General features: G+C 43.6%; 2 protein-coding genes across 8 annotated transcripts in view; one reads left to right on the top strand and one right to left on the bottom strand.

The window, feature by feature from the left end:
• The window catches only part of MCF2L2 (MCF.2 cell line derived transforming sequence-like 2), a 153,888-nt gene that overhangs the window by 52,832 nt on the left and 77,188 nt on the right, over positions 1-23,868 (bottom strand). The window lies entirely within an intron of this gene.
• B3GNT5 (UDP-GlcNAc:betaGal beta-1,3-N-acetylglucosaminyltransferase 5) lies at positions 3,162-23,444 on the top strand. Of its 2 annotated transcripts, none has more exons than XM_033068611.1 (2): positions 3,162-3,191; positions 19,424-23,444. In XM_033068611.1, the coding sequence occupies exon 2, from the start codon at positions 19,764-19,766 to the stop codon at positions 20,898-20,900; it is 1,137 nt and encodes a 378-aa protein (XP_032924502.1). In that variant the 5' UTR covers positions 3,162-3,191; positions 19,424-19,763; the 3' UTR covers positions 20,901-23,444. The 2 variants fall into 2 exon arrangements, with proteins under 2 accessions (XP_032924502.1, XP_032924501.1); XM_033068610.1 differs by having other exon boundaries at positions 3,167-3,303.

Genomic DNA, 23,868 nt, shown 5'->3' with positions numbered 1-23,868 from the left:
CTGTGTTTTCAAATGAAGCACTAACACTGCCCAACAGTCTCTCAACCCTTGTTGTGAGGTGGACTGGAAAAATGCTGGGTTTATCAGATCCAAAGCAAATCAACCAGAAAAATATTCCAAATTTACAGGAAATTCAGTTTCCTATCTGATGGGGGTTGCCAACATCAGCTTTTTGGATGGAGTTTCTTGATCAGTTTATCCACTCCACAACTATCTTTACATGCTCCCAGTCAGTCCATCCTGCCCCCTTCCTTCCCCCTCTGACAGTGAGTGTACAGCAGCATGTACACTCAGGAAACTGGTGAGCAAGAGGAGTTGACCCAACTCAAAACCAAACTCACAAAAAAAGAAATAAAAGCTCATACCAGCTGTTCAATTGCCAGCCCTGTAAAAGGGGCACGAGGGGATTACATGAGGTGGGTGTGGGGAGAGAGAGCAAAAGGTGCAGCAGCAGCCCTAAATGAGCTTAGACTTGTTGTGAAGCCATTTTCAGAATAGATCTATGAATCTCCAGCCATAAAATCATACCACAGAACACCCAACAAAATAATTTCCCCACATTAACATTTGAACGTGAATTGAATAATATCCCAGCAAAGTAGTCAATGAGGTAAGATACTAAGGAATGCAGTAGTTAGGACTCGATGGATTTGGCCAGTTTGCTACAGGAGCAGGCTGCCTACAGGCATTTGTGCAAACGAACTAGAAAGGGTTGCCTTGCTTGAAGTTTTGTCAAAAATGCCCAGCTCTGTTATACTTACAGTCTAAGCACAAAGTCATGTGGTTGTGAAAGACTTTCACATTTCTCATACAAGAAGCACCTCAAGGATGCACAGAAAGATGCTGGTTTGGCTTATCAAACAGAACTGTACTTCTGGAATTTTAGATTATCTTTCCATGATTGAATATCTCCTCTCATGAATCTTGGGCCTGGACTATACTGGGCTGCACTGGACAACACAACAGGTGCTGTTGGATCATGCCAGTCCATCCTGCTGGGATGGGTCTGTCGGATGAAGACAGCAGCAGCTGGGCCAGAAGCACCCAGCACAACCCCTCTGAGAGCACTGTGTGGCTTCCTTCTAGACTCAAGGGCTCAGAAACATCAAATGACAAACCTTTTATCCAACCTCCTTGTGCAAATACTCCTTTGGTAAGTTGGCTTCCTACAATGCATGCTATGGGATTTCCTTCCGACCTTCCTCTTCCACTGGGCAAGAATATCTATAATATGTTGCTCATACATAGGAAGCAATAAGAGCAGCAACTTAACACAGATCTGCAGGATTACAAATCATTCTACAAAACAGTAACATTTCTGTTGAATCTTATCAACTCATTTTTTACTCTGAAATAGAAGAGATATAGATAGACACTTTCCTACTGTAATTTCAGATCAGAAGCAGGATGAAGTGTGATTTCATTCAGTGACATCAATTGGAGAAAATTCAGATCAATCAAGATGGGACATTAGTCGAGGACAAAGAAAAGGTTGTTGATTTTTGGAAGATGTCTCTTTTCAGGAAAAAATGGACACAACTGTAAGATAACTCAGTTTCTTTTCAGTGTGATTAGAAACAGTCATTTTTGTTCAATAACTGAAATACTTCTGTTTTCTATGCACCCAGTTCTTAAAATTGTCTGAATGATATTTCCCCATAACACATCTCAAATTTTAAAGTTATCTCCTGATTTTGAGAGTGCGACTCATCAAGCTCTGTTTTCTGGGAGATGCATTATTCAGACACAGACAATGCAGAAATGACACTTAAAAGTAAGAAAGAAGAATAACATACAAAAAAACTCAACCACATTTGTGAAGCAGGGAAGGAATCAACAATTATCATCATCATGAATGATCCTTTGTTTATTTTTCTATTACTATTTAAACACTCCTCAGACAACATGTCAAATTTCCACAATGACCTACAATCTTTTCCTTCTAAGGTGAATTGAAGATTGCACAGAATTATATTTCATCTTATCTGAAGAAAAAACAGACAAAGAAAAATCTGGGAAGGGTACTATAAAGTATTCTGTCATACTAAGGCACTCAACAGGAGAAAGGAGAGATCAAGTGAAAAACTCCTTAGGCCTTCAAGCTTCCAAGCAAAACCTGTATTGCAAAACAACACATCCTTCCATAGGATCATCAGCTGCTCAGGTTTTACCCTTGCTCTACTTTTGCTGGGTGACCTTGGTGACAGTACTGCTATCTCTATTTTCTCTCTTGTGTGTGAAAAGAAAGCAATTCCTTGCCTCGCAAAGATGTCAGATTTATGGTTGCAAAGTGACAAACAGACCCTAATTGTCATGATATGCAATAGTTAAATCTCTGTGAAGTCAATGATGAGGTCAGGAATGATTCATATCAATCACAGTCATGTGAAAGAATTGGAGATACACAATGGGTTTATGTTTGATATTTATAGTCAGTGAGAAACCTATGATTCTGTGATTCTGAAAAATCACACAAGGCACAACATTGTAGTGGCTTTTCAACTGAATTTGAATGCCATTTTTAAACCTAGTTTTTCTTTTTACGAAAGTTTGGCAAAAGTGTATTCAAAGAAGGCGTGTTCATAGCACTTTCTTTATTTCGTTTTTTTTTTAATACTTCTGTCTCAGTCCTACTGTCCACGGAGACTGACTTACTATTGATGGTCTTCAATGAATCAGGCATTCCCTCAAGAAGATTTGTGGGGAAGGTAGAAGAGGAAATGAAACCCTAAATCGTGCTCTTTTTTACTCCTCTGAAGATTCCCAACAGCAAAATGAGACAAACGAGTTTCACCGTGACCCCCAAACTAACTACCCAGCAACAAGATGTTATTTGGCACCTCGGAGACTTCGAGGAGCAATTAGCTAAACTTTTACGGCGTCCCCTAAGAAATTCTTAAGACGCGAGTACTTTTGAACTTCTAGCACATCACTTTGGTGAGTGTGAGCGCAGGACAGAGTTCCCAGGGTCGCACACGCAGCCTCACCCCGAGCAGCCCCGGGAGCAGCTCCCAGGGGCGCAGGGTGAGGAGCAGCGGGACGCGGAGCGCGGAGGAGCCCGGCACGGGGGGAGCCCGGCACGGGGGCGGAGCCGGCGGCTCCCGGAGCCCGTCGGAGCGGAGCGCGGGGGCCCGGCCCGGCCCTGCGACCGAGGAAAGCAGCGGAGGAGAAGCAGCTCTCCGGCCGGTTTGGTAGGTGAGGTGCGGGAATCTCTGCTGGGTGTCGTCCCGCTGCCCCTCGCGCTTTCTTGAACCAAGAGCAGCCGCCTTGTTCGCTCCTCTGATGGCTAAAGCGACGCGCCGGGTAATTAAAATGAGAGAAAATATTCTGGTTTTCTAAATGCTGTTTTTTCTCTTCTCTGCCTGGCTTCAGGGATTGTAAGAGCTGGTCTGTTCAGGGGAGGAGGGTGTCTCACTCCTCCGTGTTTCAGCAGGAATCGCGGTTCCCTGCTTTGGACGAACGAGTTTCCCAACTGCTTTGTTTCCAAGGTTTCGGTGCAGACCGCATTCATTAGCGCTGTACGAGCTTGCCCCTCTCCCGTCCTAAAAATGGGTCCTGTCGGGGTTCGGGATTTCAAATTCCTGGGATAAACGAGACACTAACTTCAGTGTAGTTTGATGTCTGTTCTGCGTAACTTTTAGCAGATTCCTCCCAAATCTTTGATTGTCTGGGTCGATTATGTTTAAGGAGGGGGGGAAAAATCATCAGGCTTTTTGTGGCCGTTTCAGGGTCTTTCTCATGCCCTGAGCCTTGGAGGGAAAACTCGCAGCCACTCGAGCATTGCGGTGAAAAAACCCATTCAAAGGCGCGCCGTTTCCTCCCGCCCCTTGTTCCAACAGGCCCTCCCGGCTTCCTATTCCTCCAAACTATTTTTTTTTCCGTAGTAAAAGTGTGGGGTTGGTTTTTTGGTCTCTTTTTTTTTTTCCTTCCCCCACCGTTCCCACACAAGAAACTCTAGCTGGGAGTTTCTCCGCGCAGCCCTGCGTTGCAACACGGGGACGCGCCCCCGAGAGCGCCGGGGCTGCCCGGGGAACGCGGGCACGGAGCTGCCGCCGCCCCGAGCGGCTTCTGGGCACCCCGGAGGAAAAATCGGCAGGAGAAATTGCATTAGGCAAAAGGAAGAGAGTGAACGCTTTCAAAAAGGGAGTTTGCGCTAAGCAAAGCTTACCAAAAAAATGTATCTTTTTTTTTTTTTGTCTGTGCGGGGGGAGGCTGCGGTGGGGGTGTGCGGGGACGGGCCCGCCGGCCCCCGCCTTTGTTCCCCCGAAGGGGCGCCCGCAGCCGCATGGCTGGAAGCGTTCCCCGCCTGCCGCCCCTCCCAGGCCGCTCCCGGCTCCGCGGGTGCTCCGAGGATGGGGATGGGGATGGGGGAAGGCGAGCTCCGGGGAGGATCGCCAGCGGTCTGCGCTCAGCTGGGGGTCTCGGCGACAGCCATCGGGGAAAACCGTGGGGCGGAGGGCTGTCCCTCCAGCCCGAGACTCTCCCGTGTGCTCGGCTCTCCTGCCTTTCCGAGGTTTCGGCACAGCTGGGGATGCCCTTGTGCCGCGCCGGGTTCGGCCGGGCCCCAGGAAAGGGAGAATGGCTGTGCTCATCCGAGCTGCGGGGAGCACACTAAACACCGGAGCTGCTCTGGGCACAGCAGCTTCCTTAACTGCTCTGCACAAGATCTCGGGAGTATCCGGAGACGGGGGACTGGCATTACGCCGGTGTAAGGAACTACATGGAGTGCGAGACAATGATAAGAATCCCTGTAAATGTCTTGGCTCGGCATGCAGCGGAGAACCCGGTACGTGCTGCAGCATCCCCACCTCGGCACTACCCAGGCGCATGCCTGAGGATCTCGTAGCAGCAGTGTTGAAACTACCAGTGCATCTGTTGAAATCTGGTTTGTATGATGCTGTCTTGTTCTCGCTTCTCCCGGTTCTTGCATTTCTTCCAGCACTTGGAAAGGGAAAAGGATGGGGCTAGAAAAGGAACGCATTATTTTTTAAAAGGGAAAATAGCTGCAATCTAAGAGGATTTTTTCTTTTTTGTTGAATGGGCAGGAGACAGTAAGTCACTGTTGATAACAGCCATGGAATATTCTAGCAGTATTCCAGAAGCCTGGACTGTCACAGAGCTGTCACTGTCATAGAGATGATGTTGCTCTGGTATTATGGAAGTTACTGTTGTTTTTCCCAGAAGTAGTTCCACAGAAGTCCACCATACAGAAATGTAGTATCACCATAAAAATGTGACCATTTTTTGCAGGTAAATGGTTTGGAGTTTATTTTTTGCTTTTCTGCTTAGAAATATAATAGTATCTGCCTACTGGTTGTCTTCCACGAGTGAAAAAAACTGTATCACTTTATGCTTTCTCTGAGATCCGAAATTATTGAGAAACAAACTGGTTGCTCCTGCTGCCCAAAGCAGGAGTTGGGACAGTCCTCTGACATCTGGCCAAACTGGAGTAGTGAGTACTGATGCTAGGAATGGTAATTCACCTACAGATTAGGGAGAAGCATGTGGAAAACCCTGCAAGTCATGGCTTATCTTTGGAAATGCCAGTGGCTGATGTGTTTGGTGTCACTGTGCACCTACAGTGTTACAGCATGCAGGATGAATTGAGCAGTCTCTGCCATGGTTATCCCTGTGTGCTGAGCAGCTGTCTAGGTAATCCTCTAACTTGAAGACGTTAGTTATGGAAGTACAGCAGTACTGAGGGAGTTTTGTTGTTGGGAAACCTCCCTGTGGCATTGCTGTTACTGCAGTGGGTCTGGCTTGGCCTTGGGACTGGCTGAAAGAGGTGGAGGGAACCAGAACCTGATGGATTAGCATTGCACTGCTGTGATGGATTAGCATTGCACTATCAGCTCTTCCTTCCATGTGCACTTGCAGAGTTTAGTGAGATACCTTCGTTAACTCCCAGGACACATCTCAAGTGGGGCTATCTCATTATTCAGCAGACCTCAGTAATAACCAATCTTTGCATTCCTGTGGAAAGTAGCACGGCCCACCTCTGTCAGGTTGGCCAAAAGTGGAAGCAGGATTTTTCACTGATAAAGGAGACATGTATTGGATTCTTGGCAATATTTGGGAGATTGTGTCGAGATTCTGAACTGAGATCCGTGCATTACTGAGTCTTCAAAAACTGAAATAATAGTCATGGATAGTAGAGGTTCCCCTCTTCCATAAGTTTTCCAGGTAGAACATTTGTCCTGGCAGCAACAGGGGGGAATGCTGTGGAAGGATCTTTGAAAGATGACACTTGACTTAAATTTTATAGTCAATGTGGAAACCACCACAATGCATGGAAGTAGGATGATGACACACCTTGATTTAGGAATTGCAACATTTCAGAATGAACCAGTACCAGCCCTGAAGTTTACTTGTTGCTTGGCTGGCTGTGTAGTCAGATCTTCAACACAGAATTGTGTCTTGGAGGTTCTGGAGCTGCTACATGCCCAAATAACTCAGAAAATCTAACAGATCCCAAGGCTACAAACAGATGACCTCAGAAGAAGGGAATGCTGTTGTAAGCAAAAGCAACTTAGTTGGCAGGACTGTTGAAGTGGGACATACATGTAGACACTGCAAAGACCACAGACTGTAGGATTTCCTGCCTCGGCTTTCTGCAGTTTCATGAGGACAAGGCTGACTGGTACCAGCTCCAGATTTCTGAATGTAGTTTAAAACTTGAATAAAAAATGGTCGCTCAGAACTCCCAGGAATGCTGCCATGGTCTGAAGGTAGATGATCTCCTTTCAGGTGCAGCAGCTCAACCTCTCCAACTCAGGTGAGGCACAAACTTGGTAATAAAGAACTTCTTTTGTCAACACAAACCATATTGTTGGAGGTGTTTTGGGACACGGCAGCAAAGGAAAGGATTTGATTGGTCCTTTGCACTTAGAGCTAAGGAAAATTTCTTCAAATTGTACATGCTGTTGGTCCACTAACACTGCTCACATTTCTTCTCCTGTTGTATCATGCCTCATTTGTTTCTTCCAGTCTCACTTCCACAATGACCAGAGGAGGCTTGTCAGAAAAAAACAGACATTTTGTCCTAGGGCAGAAAACTTAGGGGTTTTTTGTTCTTTAAATGTTACTCACCAGTAGCCGTTTGCAAACAGCACTGCAGCCCTGTGCCCTCAGCCTTCGATTAGCTGTGTTTTTGTAAGGAATATGAAACAGAGGAAGGAAGAACTTTCTGCTACTTGACTTGGTTAAGTAAAGGATGCTTAGTCTTTAACTTTGCACTGTGCACCAGACTGTGCAATCCATGTGTTTTATTGTCAAAAGGACACAAAGCACTTTCACAACTCTTCCTTGTAACTTTCCTGACTTCCCAATAACATATTTATTCACTACATTTTTGGTAGGAAGCCTTCCAGTGGGTAATACGGGTGGCAAGGGTACCATATCTGTGAGTAATTGTTTTCTGAGGTTCTGGCTGCTTTGTCAGCAAGACCTGAGTAAAGTCCTGTGCTAATTACAAATACTGTTTTTCTCGTGCATTTTTCTCTAAGTTCAACTTTCTAGAACGAGGCTTCTTTAGCAACATCTTTGTTTCTCCTTCTTAAGTCATGCCTTAAATCATCCCTGCCTTGCAAGCCTCTGCTCCCATCTTTGTAGCTTCCTTCTACAGTCCACAGACTGGTGTTTTGTGGTTCTGTCTCTCATTGAATTGCATTTGTAGTTTCACTAAACTGTCCTTACAGCAGTTCCTAATCTGGTGCTGTGCATATGCAAGTGCTGTAGGTAATTCATTACATTCTTGGCCTTATATTAATCTTGCAAATAAGTGTGTATGTGTATATACACATTTATATACAACAGACATGTATTTTTAGATATGTAAAAATATTATTTTACTGGCTCTTGATGTGACCTCTTATCCCTTTCTCCAAAGCTGAGACAAGCACTTCTTGTTAAACGCAAATCCACAAGTTCCTTCATTTAATTGACAAAGACTGTCGTCTGGGAGAAATCTCACTGCTTATTAAACACGCTGGGAGTGTTTTGCAGCTCCTTTGTTTGACTTTTCTTATCTGATTTGCATCTTGAAGCTAGGCCCAAGGAACCCTTTGCTGTTTTGTGGCTTGTTGTGGCTGCTGGTTAGCAGCTCTCAGTGAGGACACTTGAGCCATGGTGAGCTGGAATTGCAGGATGCTGTCCTCACTGGCTGCAGCTCTGTGTTCCTCCTAAGTGCATGGGGCAGGGAGGAGGGGCGCTTTGCTTTCCTGCTCCCCATATTTAATAACAACGAAAAGCAGGCAAGGATCTCCTGCTCAATCCCTGCCCTTGTGGCATTGCAGAAGAGGCTGTATAAAAGCCAAAATTCTCCTTAGTTCCCACAGAGTAGGAGAGGATTAATGGAATTCATCCCACCCCGTTTGCAGGCAGGCTTAAACAAAGCCTTGCACCGCTATTATCCCAGCCAATCTGCAGCTCCTTTGTGTATGCTGAGGTCGTTCTTGATCCACATTATCCTAAAATCTGAAATGCTTACGTCTTTCTGGCTGCCTTGAGGCAATCATGGAGATCCCCAATATGCATGTAGAAGCCTTCAGCATGAATCTATTTCTAAATTGTCAAAGAACTATCAGCTTGTGATGTGAAATATTTGACTGTCTTGAAAACTTTAAAATGTGTAAACTGCATGAGAACCTTGACACTTATATGATCATATAAAATAATTGAAATCAAACATTTCACTGCTGAACTAATGGAAAAGGATAGCTGGATAGATGAACCCAGATCTCACAGAAGTGCTAAATCAGTGAGAAACATTATCCTCTCTGGTCCTTTTTGGTGGCCAGCTCATCCAGTACACTTATAACAGCTTATAATTACTGTCTTCTATAACCCTATCCCCTAACTGACAGATCTTCCCAAGAAGTGGGATCTTTTACACAAATAGAGATGGGAGAACATGAACCTTACAGGTTTGGACAGGGCTTTTCTGTTTAGGAGTTTGGTTACTCAAGCTATCTCCCGTGCCTCTTAACATAACACTTCTTCAGTTTCAATGTTACAACTATTTCGGGCTTTTCTTAGGTCTGTGAAGACTGTGAATGCTTCCAGAATTGAAGGCTGAAGTTAGGAGAAATGGACAGTCTGATGTGTTAGTATTTCTAGATAATGATTTGCCTCAAGTTAGGGTGACTCTTCAGTTGAATTTAAGGTACTGCTTGTGTAACTTTAATTTTGAAGTAGTTTAAAATGTAAGTTCTTTAACTTCTGCTGGTATATCTTGAATGACTGGTACTTCACGCTTTTATAGAAAATATGTGTGTATGTGTGTGTATATAGTATAGATAAACTTCACATTTACACAGCATATGCACAATTTTATCAAATTACTGCTGAGCCGCCCCAAATGGTAATTAATCTCTTAAGAAAATAACTGCAGTACAAATGCTAAACAAGAAGTGAATGCATGATTGGACAGGCTGCTTGCTTGATTCATATAGATGCATTTCCTATTAATGAGAGAAGACAACCCACTACATGAGATTATGCAAGAAGCAGACAGGGTCATTAATAACTTTCCTCTTCCCTCAGCCTCAAGCAGAATATAGCATTTCTCTCTCTGCTTAAGAGCTGGTGGTAGCTGTGCACAGCAGTGAATGGGAGGGGGTGAGGATGAACAAGGACAGACTCTGTTTGGGGCCCAGGAACACTGGCAATGACTGTCTGTTCTTAAGTGCATGTAGGTCTGTGGGTGTATGGAAGATGGAGTGGCTTGGGCAATATTTGCTCTTGGTGATCTCAAGAGGAGGCCTCTGAAGTGTTGTGGTAGTGGCAGCTCCACTGCATTTGTGGGAGGGGATGAGCCATTAGGGGTCATCTTAAAGAGGTTCTCTTCCTCATTATCATTAACAGAAAGCTCATTTTTAATAATTAATTATATATGCATGTGCTTCCTTAGATGCTGATGGAAGCATTGTTTTTCTCCACAGAGTAGCTTGTTTTCTAGGCTGATCCTATAGTTTAAATTACTAGACCTTTGTGTGTAGGCATGTGCCTTGCTTGAGGTACAGCTCTCTGCATGGTGGATTCCAGGTAATGTTGGACCTTGAGTTTGCTCTGTGTGTGGGTGGTGGGGAAAGCATGGCCTTGAAACTGCAGACCTGGATACCTCCCTGACAACAGAACTGAAAACCAGGTTGTGTTCTGGTTGATGGAAGAGATTTTAGTAAGAGTGGTGTCAGTTCTGGCTGATGGCATCTCAGGATGGGAATGAGCACCAGTGTTCTGCAGCCCACATCCTCAAACTCTTGTGTAGTGGTTTGCAGGTTACAAGCAAACATGCAGATTTGTCTCCCTGGCTTCTACTTGTAGGTTTAGGAAAACAAACTGTCAGAGGAAGAGATTTGATGCAGAAAAGGGTGATGCAGGCTTCTTCATGCTCAGTTGTCTATAGAGCATAAATGGTGGCTGGAATGTAAGTCAGCATGAGACGTGGCTGAGGTGAACGAGCCATGCTCAAGAGAGACAGGCAGATTTATGCAGCTGAGATGATTTGGGAAGTCTTGATGGGATGATGCTCTACTATTGGGTCACCTCTGGTCTGTGCTAACTTCAGTGCAGAACAGGGACAGTTAATCTAATAAAGCACTAAGAAAATCCACAGCTCCCATTAAGTTAACCAGTATATTTGACATTTTTAATTCAATATATTTTATCATCACTGACTAACTGAAAACCACAATAATTTGGCACAAAACCCCTGATCCTAATCTAAAATTGATTACAGATTCTCTGTCTTCCTGCCTCAGTGCCTACATGGTAGTGGCCCATGCAACATTCAAACTCTTGCTGCAGTATGGGACATGCATCTGGAGTTTGATGCTGAATTGGAGTCATAGGTTACACTGCTGTCTGAGGAAGAGGGATAGACTGGGAAGCAGATGAGAGAATATTTACTCTGGAATGAAAATCTTAAAACCTAGAAATGGCCATGTTACAATGGTGTTAGCCTTCTGTTTAAACAAGCCCTTCACACACTTTCTAACTCACTGCATTTTTAAAAAATATTCTTATTGGGCAAAAGAAAAGTTTCTGAGAGGCCCCTTAGAAAGGCAGCTTGAACTAGTCTTACAGTTAGTTGTGTCAGTCTGAAACTTGAATTCCTTTTTTAGTTTGGCAGCTAGCATGGAAAAAGTCTGCTCCAGATAGTTGCTCAGCTTGATCTTCAGGTATGGCCTGCAGACTGGAAGAAATCACCTTGGGTTTGTGGGGAAAATAGGCAGGAAATAACGTCTCTAGGTCTAGCTGCAAATAAATATTTCAATGGGCTACTTAAAATAGGCACCTGAAAAAAATATTGTTTAGGTGGGGCCCTCACACTGTAGCTCTTCAACTGGGACATGCTATGAAACAGGGACATTCAGTATTAATGCCTAACTAGGGAATTTTCAATTTCTTGTCTTCAAGTGCTGAGTTTTGTACTAGACTCTTAACTGCTTGATATTTCACAATTGCTTTCTCTAGTATGGGGAAAAGTTTTCTTCAATGTTCAGCTCAAAGCATGCCATGTTTAATGGGATGCCCTTCTTGCAAGATTGTCTGCAATCCACTTTTGTAAAGCGGTGAATTCACTAAAGTAAGATAGAAAGTAATGGTGAGCCCTGTGTAAAATGCCTCTTGTGGTCTTTGCCCACTTTTGCAGGCAAGCTCTGTTTATGATATCCTGGGACTAAGTGGTATTATAATCACTAGAAAATTCATTACACCACTTGCACAGAAGCTTCCAGATAATACAAACAGAAATGATCTACTGTGAAGTGGAGAGAGAGGTGACTTTCCAGAGGCTATAGGGTAATATATATATATATATATAGGGTAATATATATATAATGGGTAACATTAACAGCTGCTGTTAATGTGCTCTGCCCCTTTGCTACCTCTTTTTGCCTTGGTACATGGGAGTAGAAAGGAATGTGTGCCAGTCTCGTATGTCTTTAAATGCTGGCACTGCAGAAGTGAACTTACATGAATGCAGACTGCTGCTGAGTGCATTGTTAGAGCTCATTGCTGCCACAACAGATGTGGTGGATTGTACAATAGGTGCCATTACAGCCTTTGTAGCTGTGTCTCAAGAGTTCTGACTTGTCTGTGTGGACGTTAAGTGCTTAACTTAGTCCCTCCTATTAGAACATGAGGACATGTGGCCTCAATCATGTCACTGACAGACAGAAACTTCAGATATTATCCTTACAGTCAGTGCAAAGAACAGGCTCTTTTCATCCAATCTGCTGCATGCAAAGCAAAAGAATTCATGTTGGTGCTTGTGCATTTTATGCAAATCCCTTGAACTAAATGACTCATATTTTGGAGACTCGTTCTGGAAAATGCCATCCTTCCCTCCAGCTTGTATAGGGAAGGGCCTGCAGTGGATATGGGAGGGTGAATACAACTGAGAACTGCAGTCTAATGTAGATTGATGGCTTGAAAGATGTGGTCCTGCTCCTCTCCTGCCATGTCCATAGTGGCTGTTTTGGGCAACTGATCTTGATGAAAGCAATTTAAGAAGGCAAGCCTTTCTGGCAGATGTCTTCATTTACATTGGCTTGTAGCAGCTGGGAAGCTTTCAGGTCATTTTAGGGGAAACCAAATAATTTTTTTTTCTTTCCACCCAACGGTTACAGTAAGTGCAAAACCTCTGTAGAAACTAAATCTCTATTGGCAATTAGCTGCTTCCTGGCAGTGGTAAGCAGTTACAACCTGTTTCTGCTTCCAGCCCTGAAGATGATGCCCTGGGTTTTAGCTTTTCTATTTTTTAGAATTTCTGCTTGCTTAGTGTGGAACTCCGAAACTTCATATTAAGTGTTAGTAAATTCTCTTCACAGGGTAGTTAGACAAAACAATTCCTTTCTAGCTAGAGAATCAAGGACAACTGGTACCTGAAAAGCAGAAACAATGGTGAGGGAAAGGGGACAAGCCAGGGGGCTGAGACTTCATAGCCTGGGGCTGTGGTTGGATAATTGACCCCAATATGTGATGATGAATCAAAACTTATAAAAGTGTAAACACTCATGGCCAGGATCCATCTTGGATTTGATTTGGGTGTAGCCCCAGCCAGGCTCTTGTACTGTCCAAGGTGAATCCTTTCAATAAATACCTGTCTTATTCCTTTTGCTCTGTCTCTGTTCCAGGTCAGCCTTTCCAGGCATCAAAGGAATTGAACTGCTTTACTCAATTGCCATCTAAAGCTTTGCCATCCTTTTAATTTCTCTGCCAACATTGCTCAGCACTTGGAGGTTTTAGCCATCAGTGAGAATCAGCAATTGGGCACAGCTTCAAATAGCTCATTTTTCTAGGTGGTAGTGTAGTTCTTCTGATATAAAACTTCCCTGGACAAAGTGTTGTGCTTCAATATTTATTTTTTTAAAAAGTGAATTTCTCTTGACTGAGCAATTTCAGTTCAAGATCATTCAGTAAAAATCATTTACCGAGTTCACGTTTTGGAAAGTATTGGATGTTCACCTTCATGGAAAGTCAGGTGTCGGTTCAACCTGAGAAGTCCTCCACACCTGCACAAAGAGCATGTAAGAATGCTGGTGTACCACCTCAGGAAGCTGTACCCAGAGTAGGAGCTGTAGGCAAACTCGTGAGCTTGCAGGTGAAGCCTGCATTGGAGGTTGCAGAAGATGGTTTATATGTTCTTGAAACAAAATTTGCAAAGCTATGACTGCAATGACTGTCAGTCATTGCTGCATTATGTTCCTTATTGATACAACATCTGTGACCTGATTCTAAACGTTTCATAGATCTTTGGAGCACTGGACTGTTTCTTTTTGTTAATTCCACTGCCATTTTGACCATGTTTTCCTACAGAATACTTGTCTGAATTGGCTTCCATTTCTCAACAGTTCGGGCAGAACAAAGTGTAACAGGGGAAGTTTTGACATTTTTGAAATTATTGTTTTTGCAGGCTGTTTGTGACTTTTTTTATCTTGGTGCTTGCAAACTATGTGGGAAGGCAGCCTTAGCTAAGTAGCTTACTGCTCCTTTTCTCATAGTGACCTTCTGTCACTACGGCAGGAAGTTCTAGAACTGCCACGAACTGTTCTCCTTTTTGTGACATGGCTCACATAAAAGAAGAACCTGAAGATTAGTTTCAAAGGAAGTGTTTACTATATAAGAAGTTTTTCAAATATTGGGAAGTGAAGAAGGAGGACATAGGCCAGGGAAGAGATGACAGATAACATGACTTGTGAAGGCATGTCAACAACAGAAGAATCATCAGAGGAACCTGGGTTACATAATCTTGTAGCTAAAGCTGTAAGCAGCAAACTCCATTCAGGCTTTGCTCCCATTAACTTAGACACATACTTTCTTAATCTTCAATTAGTCATAATGAAAAATCTTTAAACTTGTGTTTTGATGGCTTATTTGATGAGTGAACTTGACTAGATTTTCTTCGGACTTTGGGTGTAAACAGTACATAAATCAATACTAGAGAAGGAAGAGTTCCATTTCACAGGAATTATAACTGTTTAAAATTGCTTCAAACAGAGTAAAAAATGTTTTTGAATTCTACTTAGCAAACAAAACTCTTAAACACATCAAGATGTGTTCTTTGGACCCAATAGCCCCTTTCTAAGCAGATTCTGAAAGCCTCAAGAAAATCCAACTCACACTTTCCAGGGTTGTCCCATTCTTTCACTAGGCTTGACACATCTCTGAACTTAAAGCCAGGCAGTGATAATCTTGGCCCATGCAGTTCTAATTGCAGCGTATCTGCCTCTGGCACCTCTGTGGCTGGGCACATTCCCTTATTGCTGTAGAAGTGGTGTTGGAGCTTAGAGGACATCTCATGTCACCCTGTGACATCTGATGTCAGGATGAAGCAAGCAGGATGGAATGCAGCTGAAACAGGAGGGAGCATCTTTACAATGTGCCTTCTAACCTGGGCATCCACTCCAGTGTCAAACAAGCTGATACGGAGTAGCTTGTGTGACAGAACTACCCTGACCTTAAAGGAAAAGCCTGTCCTAGGGCTCCAAAATTTCTGTAGTACCAGAGCCTGGCGGTAGCCTTAGAATTGAAAAGACTGAAACCTTTAGAAACAATGTGTGCTACATCTGGTTCTACAAAAGAGGGAGTCAGTCCTGTTGTGCACTTGGGTTAGGCACAGCTTGACCTCAATTAGCTACTTTCTAATACTTTCTTCAGGGATTTAGCAGGTTGCTTTTGGGGGGCAAGAAGATGGGAGGAGCTGAATTTGGATTGTTGAGCAAATATATGAACTCCAGAGCTGTTGCAAGCTGTAGAAGAATGGTGTGGTAAGGATGGGAGGGCAGAGTGACTGTGAGGCTGTCCCCAACAGCCAAGGACAAAACATGGACATAGAAAGCAGCAGCTCTTCAGATTACTTCTGCTTGGAACTAAGTAATGTTTGAGGTCTTCAATCTTTCTGGGAGGTCTTCTTAAATTTAACCAAGAGCTGCTGATGTGAAAGGACCACTTGCTACAAGTTGATTGTAAAAAATGTTTCAATTCAAAATAGTGTTTCCTCGTATATGTCCTGCATTGCCTGGCAAAGCCACTTGTGATCTGATCTTCTCTTCAGTCCTATGTGGGAAGAGTAAAAAATTATTGTACATTATGATCTTTGTCCTAAAATACATGTTGTGCCGGATGTGGTGTATTGAAGTTCAGCTTGTGTATGTACCACACGACAGAATTTGTAGCTGGGAGTTTTGAGATGTTCTCTCTGGGCAGTCTTGGTGGTCTCTTGGGTTTAGTTTTTTATCAGGGTGGTGTTAGTTGGAAAATATCTCCAAGTTGGATATTTTTTGTGTAAATGTTGCCTCTTCGTGGCCCTTCCTGTGAGGGTCTGTGCCTCTGGTGTCTCATATCTAGGGTGTCTATTTTCTTTAAGATGTCTTGTCTGTCTCTCCTTAGTTGACTCTCCAAAACTGTTCTACTTCTATCCTGAAACAAACTTTGCACTGGCTTTTTTCAAAAGTTAAAAGTAGGTCCCTAAGGATTTGCTTTTCCATGGTGGTCACTCTACAAACTGTCGAGTTTACAAGTCACACTATGCCAGCTCCTCTTTCACCCTAGAATATATTCCAAATGCAAAACACAGAACAGTGAACAGTTGCTACAATGAGTCATGCTGGTGGAAAGTATTGAAAGGTTAAATAACAAAGTTCTTAAGCAAAGAGAGGATTGCTACAGGATGGCAAAAGCCTGCACTACTGGCAACTGGGGGGAATACCCCAGCCAGTTCTAATCCTAAATCTGCTGGCAAGAAAGGCAGTTATAGGAATTGTGCATGAGTGCTTGGTTCTTAAAATCTTTCTCCGTTCTTAGAATAGATCTAGCAGCTTTCAAGCCACAAGTAAGAAAACGCATAGCAAGAGGAAAAACACCTTAATTATGGTCAGAAAAATGACTGTCAAGCATGGTTTTATCTCTGTTTCATGGTGTTTCCTCCTGCTAGGTGAATTGGTGGATTGTTTTCTTTTCCTGAAATGATGAAATTTAAATAGCAGCAAATAGTTCCTGTGGTGTCTCAACCTGTTTTCCTGTTAAGGGACGACGGAGAACATGACTAAGCTCAAAGGCTGGGTCGGGTAAATGGGCTATAAACAGTTCTGACAACCAAAGAGACCTATTTGTACCTTCAGTGCATATCTGCATGCTTTTTTGGAGAGAGATGGGTGAATGGGTATAGACCTCCTTAAATTTCTTCAGTATTGCTCATTTATAGTCACATTTTCAAGTTTCACCTGAGAAGTATTTTTCTGAGGAGGATTCTGAATAATTCTTGTGTCTACTAACGGTTCACCTAATTCGACTTAACTAGAGCAAGGAAATGACAGACCAGACTGTTCCAGCCCTTAGCCAGTTAATTTTTTGGCTTTTTTTTCCTCATAGGAAAAGCTTAAGTTCTCTTTCCAGCATCCCTGACTTCAGGAAAGGGTGCTAGGAAGCAGAAAACTGAGTCCATGCATGCCTCTTGTCCCCTGCTTGCTGGTCCATATTTAAAGCTGTTTCCATGATGTGTTTTGTGGCGGATTTTTTTGGTGGGTATGTGGGTTTGGTTTGAGTGTTGTTGGTGGTTTTAGTTTTTTTCCTGGAGTCTGTTATTTTTCCCTAGTGGGGAATAATCGTCATGCAGGTTAGTTTTACTGCTAGCTCACAGGGACCATGTCCTTTTTATCTGTGGTGTTGACTGTTGTGTCCTTTCACCAGATGTCACTGGCAATTGCATACTGTTTCCCAAACTTCTTATCCAAGTGTAATCTAAAAAAGTTGTATTTGGTGATGAGTATCCCTGTGTTTACCAAGGTAAACTTTGCTTCAGATGGTTAAATAGATTCCTTGTGCTCCCTCTGTTTTAAGTTTATCATGATGGCAGTGAACAACCTGACTGCCTGGCATCTTCAGACCCACTGCTTCAAAAGGAACTACCAAATGTTGGGATTTCAGCAACACTCCAGCTTGTCTGCATCCCTGTGCTTCCTCTGAAACAAGAGTAAGCCTTGCAATAGTGTCCTATTGTAAAGTTGCTGAGTTTATAACTCTGAGGTGCATTGTTTAACTTCATGTTTCCAAAATAAAAAGGGTTTAAACTGATACTATAAAAAGCGCTGACTGACTTTTATTCACCAAACTGCCCATACAGCTTTTCTGTTATGCGTTACAATCTGCAGTCCTCGGATGCACCAATGCATGGTTTCCATTTTGAGCAGCTGGTTCCCTTCCTGGAGCACCACAAAATTGCTCCAGGTTTTCTTATCATTGTATACTTTGATGTGCTCTCATCATGCTATTCTAGTTGCAAGACTTCAGATGGCTAAAACAGTCTCAAAATATTTGTGTTGCACATAACTTCTGACTTGAAAGTGATAGCTTGTGTTCTCTCGCTTCAGGGGTTGTTTCCATGCAACAAGTGCTTAGTTTGTGGGATGTCATTCCCTATGGTGCTAGTCCTACGTTTGTTGCTTCATGGCTATTTTTGGCTTTTTATGGGATGAGCAAGTAGTGCTACTTCAGGCTGCTCTTGTTTGTCATAAAGCAGAGACCGGCTACAAGAACCAAATTTTAAAGTGCAGGGCCAGAAGGCTGAACTTGGGTGGCTTTTTGTGCTTTGTATTCTTCATTTACACTGTGGCCGGAAGCAGAGACAGCAGTGCTGTAAGCGTGAGCAGCGCGGCGTGGAGAGGTGTACCTGCGGCAGGGGTGTGTAACGGGGCAGGCAGTGAGTCTGAGTGTCCGTGTGTCCGTGTGTCCGTGTGTCGCGCTCAGCGGCCGAGCGCCGGGCGGTAACGGCCGGGGGGGCTCGCGCCGCCTCGCGCCCCGCAGCCGTTGGGCCCAACGGGCGCTCCCCTCAGGCGGCGGGGCCGGGCCGGGCCGGGCAGCGCGGAGAGCTCGGTGCGGGACGGGGCCACCGCCGAGCCCGCAGGGCCGGGGAGAGAGGGCCCAGGGCGGGTAAGGGGGCAACCGGCGGGACACGGAGCGGTGTGGGATAGGACACGGAGCGGTGTGGGATAGGACACGGAGCGGTACCGGGCGGGACAAGGAGAGGTGCCGGGGGGACTCGGAGCGGTACCGGGGGGACACGGAGCGGTACCGGGGGGACACGGAGCGGTGCCGGGCGGGACACGGAGCGGTGCTGGGGACACGGAGCGGTGCTGGGGGGACACACGGAGCGGTGCTGGGGACACGGAGCGGTGCCGGGTAGGAGAAGGAGCGGTGCCGGGGGCACATGGAGCGGTGCCGGGGGGACAAGGAGCAGTGCTGGGGGGACACGGAGCGATGCTGGGTGGATACAGAGCTGTGCAGGGTGGATACAGAGCGGTGCTGGGGGGACACTGAGCGGTGCCGGGGGCACTGAGCGGTGCTGGGGACACACGGAGCGGTGCTGGGGACACACAGAGCGGTACAGGGGACGCACAGAGCGGTGCTGGGGGGACACAGAGTGGTGCCGGGGACACGGAGCGGTGCTGGGGACACAGGGAGCGGTGCTGGGGACACACGGAGCGGAGCCTGGTGGATATAGAGCGGTGTCTGCGGGACCCGAGCGCTGGGCTGGTACTCGCTGCCCCGGGAGCAGCCGCAGGACTCCGCCCGGCTCCGGGTTTAGCAGACAGCCGGCCAAAACGCAATTTGTAAACCCGGCCGATTGCAGGGTGCGGTGCATAAAGGAATTTTAAAAGATTGTCATCTGCCGGCTAGCGGCAGCGGGGGTTTCTAAGAAAGAGGTTTCTGTGTCAGTCTTCTCTGTCACTGGCCTCCCCGAGCTTGCTCCGGGCCACAGACCGCCTCTGACTTGCTGCCAGTCCGTTCTTTTCTTTTGGGGACTGTGCGTGTGTGGGTGGTGATGGGCAGCGACTGAGAAGTCAGCTCACTTCCATGACCAAACCTAAACCCAAATGTGTTAATAACAGCTCACTTAAACTTTTCTCCTCTCCCCCTCCAGAATGGGCAGGTGTTCATCTTCATGAAGGAAAGAAACACTAGAAGTTCCGACTAGAACTGTAGTGTTTGCTTCAAGATGCCCCAAAGGGAAAATACTCATCCGCAAGTCTCATCTTTCAAAACTGCCTGTGTTCTTTCAGTCAAAGAAAAACGGTTTTTGAGAAAGATGACTTGTGAAGTCTGTGAACAAAGCTGTCTTCACAAGGATACTGAATGAAAGACATCATGCCTTACAAGGGACACTTATCCTGAAGGGTGACACTGTGCTCTTAAACTAAAACACAGGCACTGTAAGAACACTGATCCTGAACAAGAATAAGGATTATAAAAACTGCATCAGAATGTTTGTTAGTCCCAGAAGAGTCAGAAAATGCCATTTTTTGCAGATATGTGCCACTTGCTTCATACTGTGTCTCATGATTTTTTGGGTACCGTTTGATAATCACATTGTGAGCCATATGAAGTCCTATTCCTACAGATACCTCATAAATAGCTACCATTTTGTGAATGACAGCCTGTCTATCAGCAGAGATAACCTGAACAGAGTATCAAGCTACCAGTACTTGATCAACCACAGAGAGAAATGTCAGCAGCAGGATGTCCTTCTCCTATTGTTTGTGAAGAGTTCTCCTGAAAACCGCCATCGAAGGGATGCAATTAGACAAACTTGGGGTAATGAGAAGTATGTTCGTTCTCAACTTAATGCCAACATTAAAACCCTTTTTGCTTTAGGAAGACCAACAGACCATCTGCAGAAAACACAGTGGCAAAGAGATCTTGAGCTTGAAGACCAGACATACCAGGATTTGATTCAGCAAGACTTTCTGGATACTTTTCACAATCTTACTCTTAAATTGCTTTTGCAGTTTAGCTGGGTGAATGCCTACTGTCCTCATGCCAGGTTCATTATGTCTGCAGATGATGACATATTTATCCATATGCCAAATCTTGTTGCTTATCTCCAAAGCCTCACAGAAATGGGTGCTCAAGATCTCTGGATTGGTCGTGTCCATCGCGGTTCTCCTCCCGTGAGAGACAAGAGCAGTAAATACTATGTTCCATATGAGATGTACCAGTGGCCCTCTTACCCTGACTACACAGCAGGAGCTGCATATGTAGTATCAAATGATGTAGCAGCTAAAGTCTATGAGGCTTCATTGACTCTGAATACAAGTCTTTATATAGATGATGTTTTCATGGGTCTCTGTGCCAATAAAATGGGAATTGTACCACAATATCATGTATTTTTTTCTGGGGAAGGAAAGGCACCATACCATCCCTGCATTTATAACAAGATGATGACGTCGCATGGGCACGTAGATGATCTTCGCCAGCTCTGGAAGCAGGCTACAGACCCCAAAGTTAAAAAGATTTCTTCAGGGATTTGGGGTAGAATGTACTGCAGACTGGTCAATATTGTGCTTCTCTGTAAATGGTACTATGTGGACACATATCCTTGTTCAGCTGCGTTTTCTTAATACTTGAATATCTGCATTGAAGATCCACTGAGCCAAGACAGAGCAAAAACATTTTAGGTGTTTATCCAAAATATATGTAAAGGTGGAAAGAGGTAAAATTTACACATGAATACTTGGGATGGGCAGAGGGAGAGGAAGAAGACAGTTGTGGGGTCCCAGATTCTGTTCAGAGACTTATTGGAATAACTCTCCCGTTGTACTTCAACTTTTTACATTGTAGCCTGTTTTTTTACACTCTTCAAGGGATACAAGTCTGGATTATAACTGAATTGTAATGGACTTGACTTCTAGACTTTGAAATGCTTGTTGAAAATATCTGTTTCTTTGAACTTGTCAGTAAGTCTTGACGGTTTTTTTAAAAGCTATGTGAACTAAGGCATGTGGCAAAAAAAATCTGTTGTATCAGAATGGAGTAGACCTTTCAAAGCATGAGGAAAGTGGAACTTCTGACTTGATGAATGAGACTATCACAGTAGTTTAAGGTAGTGTAAACTGTCTACAAATATTCACCATTTCTCAATGCTTCCAAAGTCAGTCTGCACAGCTGACAAATAGGGAGTGCTAGAAAATCTGCAACATTTGTTTTCTCAAAGCTCCCTAAATCTTTGAAATAGGGAAACAGTATTTGCATGCCCTCTGACTTGGTGGTTTTAAGTAACAAAGAAAGCCCCTTTAGAACCTGAAGCTGTAAAAAAGACTGGTTGGACTCTGTCTTCCAAAAACTGCATCAGAATATTTAAAAAGTCCAATCTTTAATAAGCAAACAAGTTAAGTTAGTTTTCTTGGAATAATGCTTCTGTTTTCCAATATTCTAGAAGTGAAAAGCAAGCAAAAGTCCCCAAGAATGTTACTTAGAGCCAGTTAAAGACTTAAAGACTTAAAAAAGCAACTAACAGAGGGAGCATATTTTCTGTACAAACTTTGACTTTGCATTGAAGGGATAAGGAGATGGTGATTCACACAAACTGAATACACAATTCATAATAACTAAAATATTTCTCCTGAAGTCAAAATTGTCTTTAAAATTTCAGGGTTGTTTGTGTCCACAAACCCCTGTACCTTGAATATCTCTCAATATTAATATCACTTGCAAAGGAACAAAATGCCTGTGTTTTGTAAACCAAAACAGAGCTAAGTGATGTGCAAACTGCAGCCCTTAGGAGTTGTCCTGTGGTGCCATAAAGATACTGCAGAGAACCAGAGTTGTAGGCTGCCTGCAGTCCTTGCACAGCTCAGTCATGGTGCTTCCACAGACTCTCAGGACAGATATCTTGGTTGCCAATTGCCAAACCTGTGGCAGTTTTACAGGACTTGCTAGTTTGAAGCTGTGAGTAGTAAACTTGGTTTAACTAACTGCTGCTGCTCTTGGAGCTGTGCTGCAGGTTTCTGGTTTGAATGGAGAATGGCATCTGTCAGTGCAGACAGAATCCAGGAATGATCTTGCTGACTGCTCTCTGAGCTGTTCAAATGGAGGGTAGGTAGCTACTGGAACTAAGTCAAACATGTAACTTTTGTAATTGGTTTTGCAGAAGGAGTAATGAGATTTCTAACTGGTCCCAAATGTTGGGCATATAAAGAGCCCACAAATAAACCATTTATCAGTGTCAGAATGACTGATGAGTATTACAGCTATACTTCAGAAGGAACAAATCCAGTTCCTTTTCTTGCCTAAACAAATGGATAATAGTACTGGGGATGTATATCTATAGAATCTGTTGCATACAGAGAAAACAAATGCACATATAGAGAAAGTATTATTCTATATTGAAGGAAAACTACTTCATCAGTTTTCTGACTTGTTGTGAGCCATTTAAATCAACAAATCTGCACAGCAAAACTGCACTGCTAGAAAAGCCACCCTGTTCACTGAAGGGAAAGAGGGTCTTCATATGCAGTATGCAACCAAAATGTACTTAGTAAGACTATAGCCTTCCAGCATATCTGTGTGCTGGGATTTGTTTTCACTCATACATGCAAAAATAAAGTAATCTCTAAGTAGCTTTAATCAGCTAACATCTAAAATGCTGCTTAAATGTAGTTGCCATTATCTGAAAGTCACTTTTTACCATTGAAATGCTTTGTTTTACAGTTGGTTTGAGCTTTGTTTGGATTGTTTCCTTAATCTTAAGAGGGCCTTGATGCTTGTAGTATGCATTTTCTTTTGCTGCAGTGAAAAGAAGTTGCTTGTTGAATAAAAAGGAAAGCATGAAGGCACTCCTTTCAAAAAATAGAAGAGACATAGAAAACTTAGTATTTTCTGGTTCTAAACACAAATTAAGATTTGTACACTTCCATCAGGAATCTTTTTTAACAATAGTCTCAGTGCTCCAATGCAGGGCTGATAGGTTTTACTTCTACAAATAAAACTCTTTATCAGCCTGAATGGTCACTCCTCATTAAGAGTTTGACATTGTTGCACAGCATATTTAATGCTACTTTTTTTTTTACCTGTTTGTTTGGTTTGCATCAGTTTCCCTTTGATATTACTAATTTTTATACAAATTATTCAATATTTATTCTTAAACTTTGCTCTGTACCACAGAAAGACAGTTGTTTTGTAAAATTTGTTTTGAATAAACAGACTTATTTCTTTTAAAAAAACCTAAAGAATACAGAAAAGTTAAATATCTCTCGTTGCTTTCTTTGTAACTGACATGATCAGTTCTGATATTTTTAAGTGTTGTTCTGAGTTTCCTTTTATAGGAGGATTTCAAACTCCCCCTCATTCCACTCCTGTCCCTGTGGTTGCAAAAGGCATAATTGGTGTTCCCAAGAGAAAACTCACAAATCTGTTTACCAAGCTTCTAGGTCTAAAGTTGTACAAAATTGCCAGGTGTCAGAAGCTGAATCTGTTGTTAATGTTATAATTTGTATGTTCTATTCAGGCAGCTGTTCCCCTGGAGATGTGTATCTCTCTACACAAGATTTCAGATCATACTTTGCACCTTTGGAAAAGGAGCTGATAATC

The sequence above is a fragment of the Catharus ustulatus genome, chromosome 10 (assembly GCF_009819885.2).
Source record: "Catharus ustulatus isolate bCatUst1 chromosome 10, bCatUst1.pri.v2, whole genome shotgun sequence".
Taxonomy (NCBI): Eukaryota; Metazoa; Chordata; class Aves; order Passeriformes; family Turdidae; genus Catharus; species Catharus ustulatus.
Note: the sequence above shows the minus strand (reverse complement) of the source record. Positions and strands in the feature narration are given on the sequence as shown.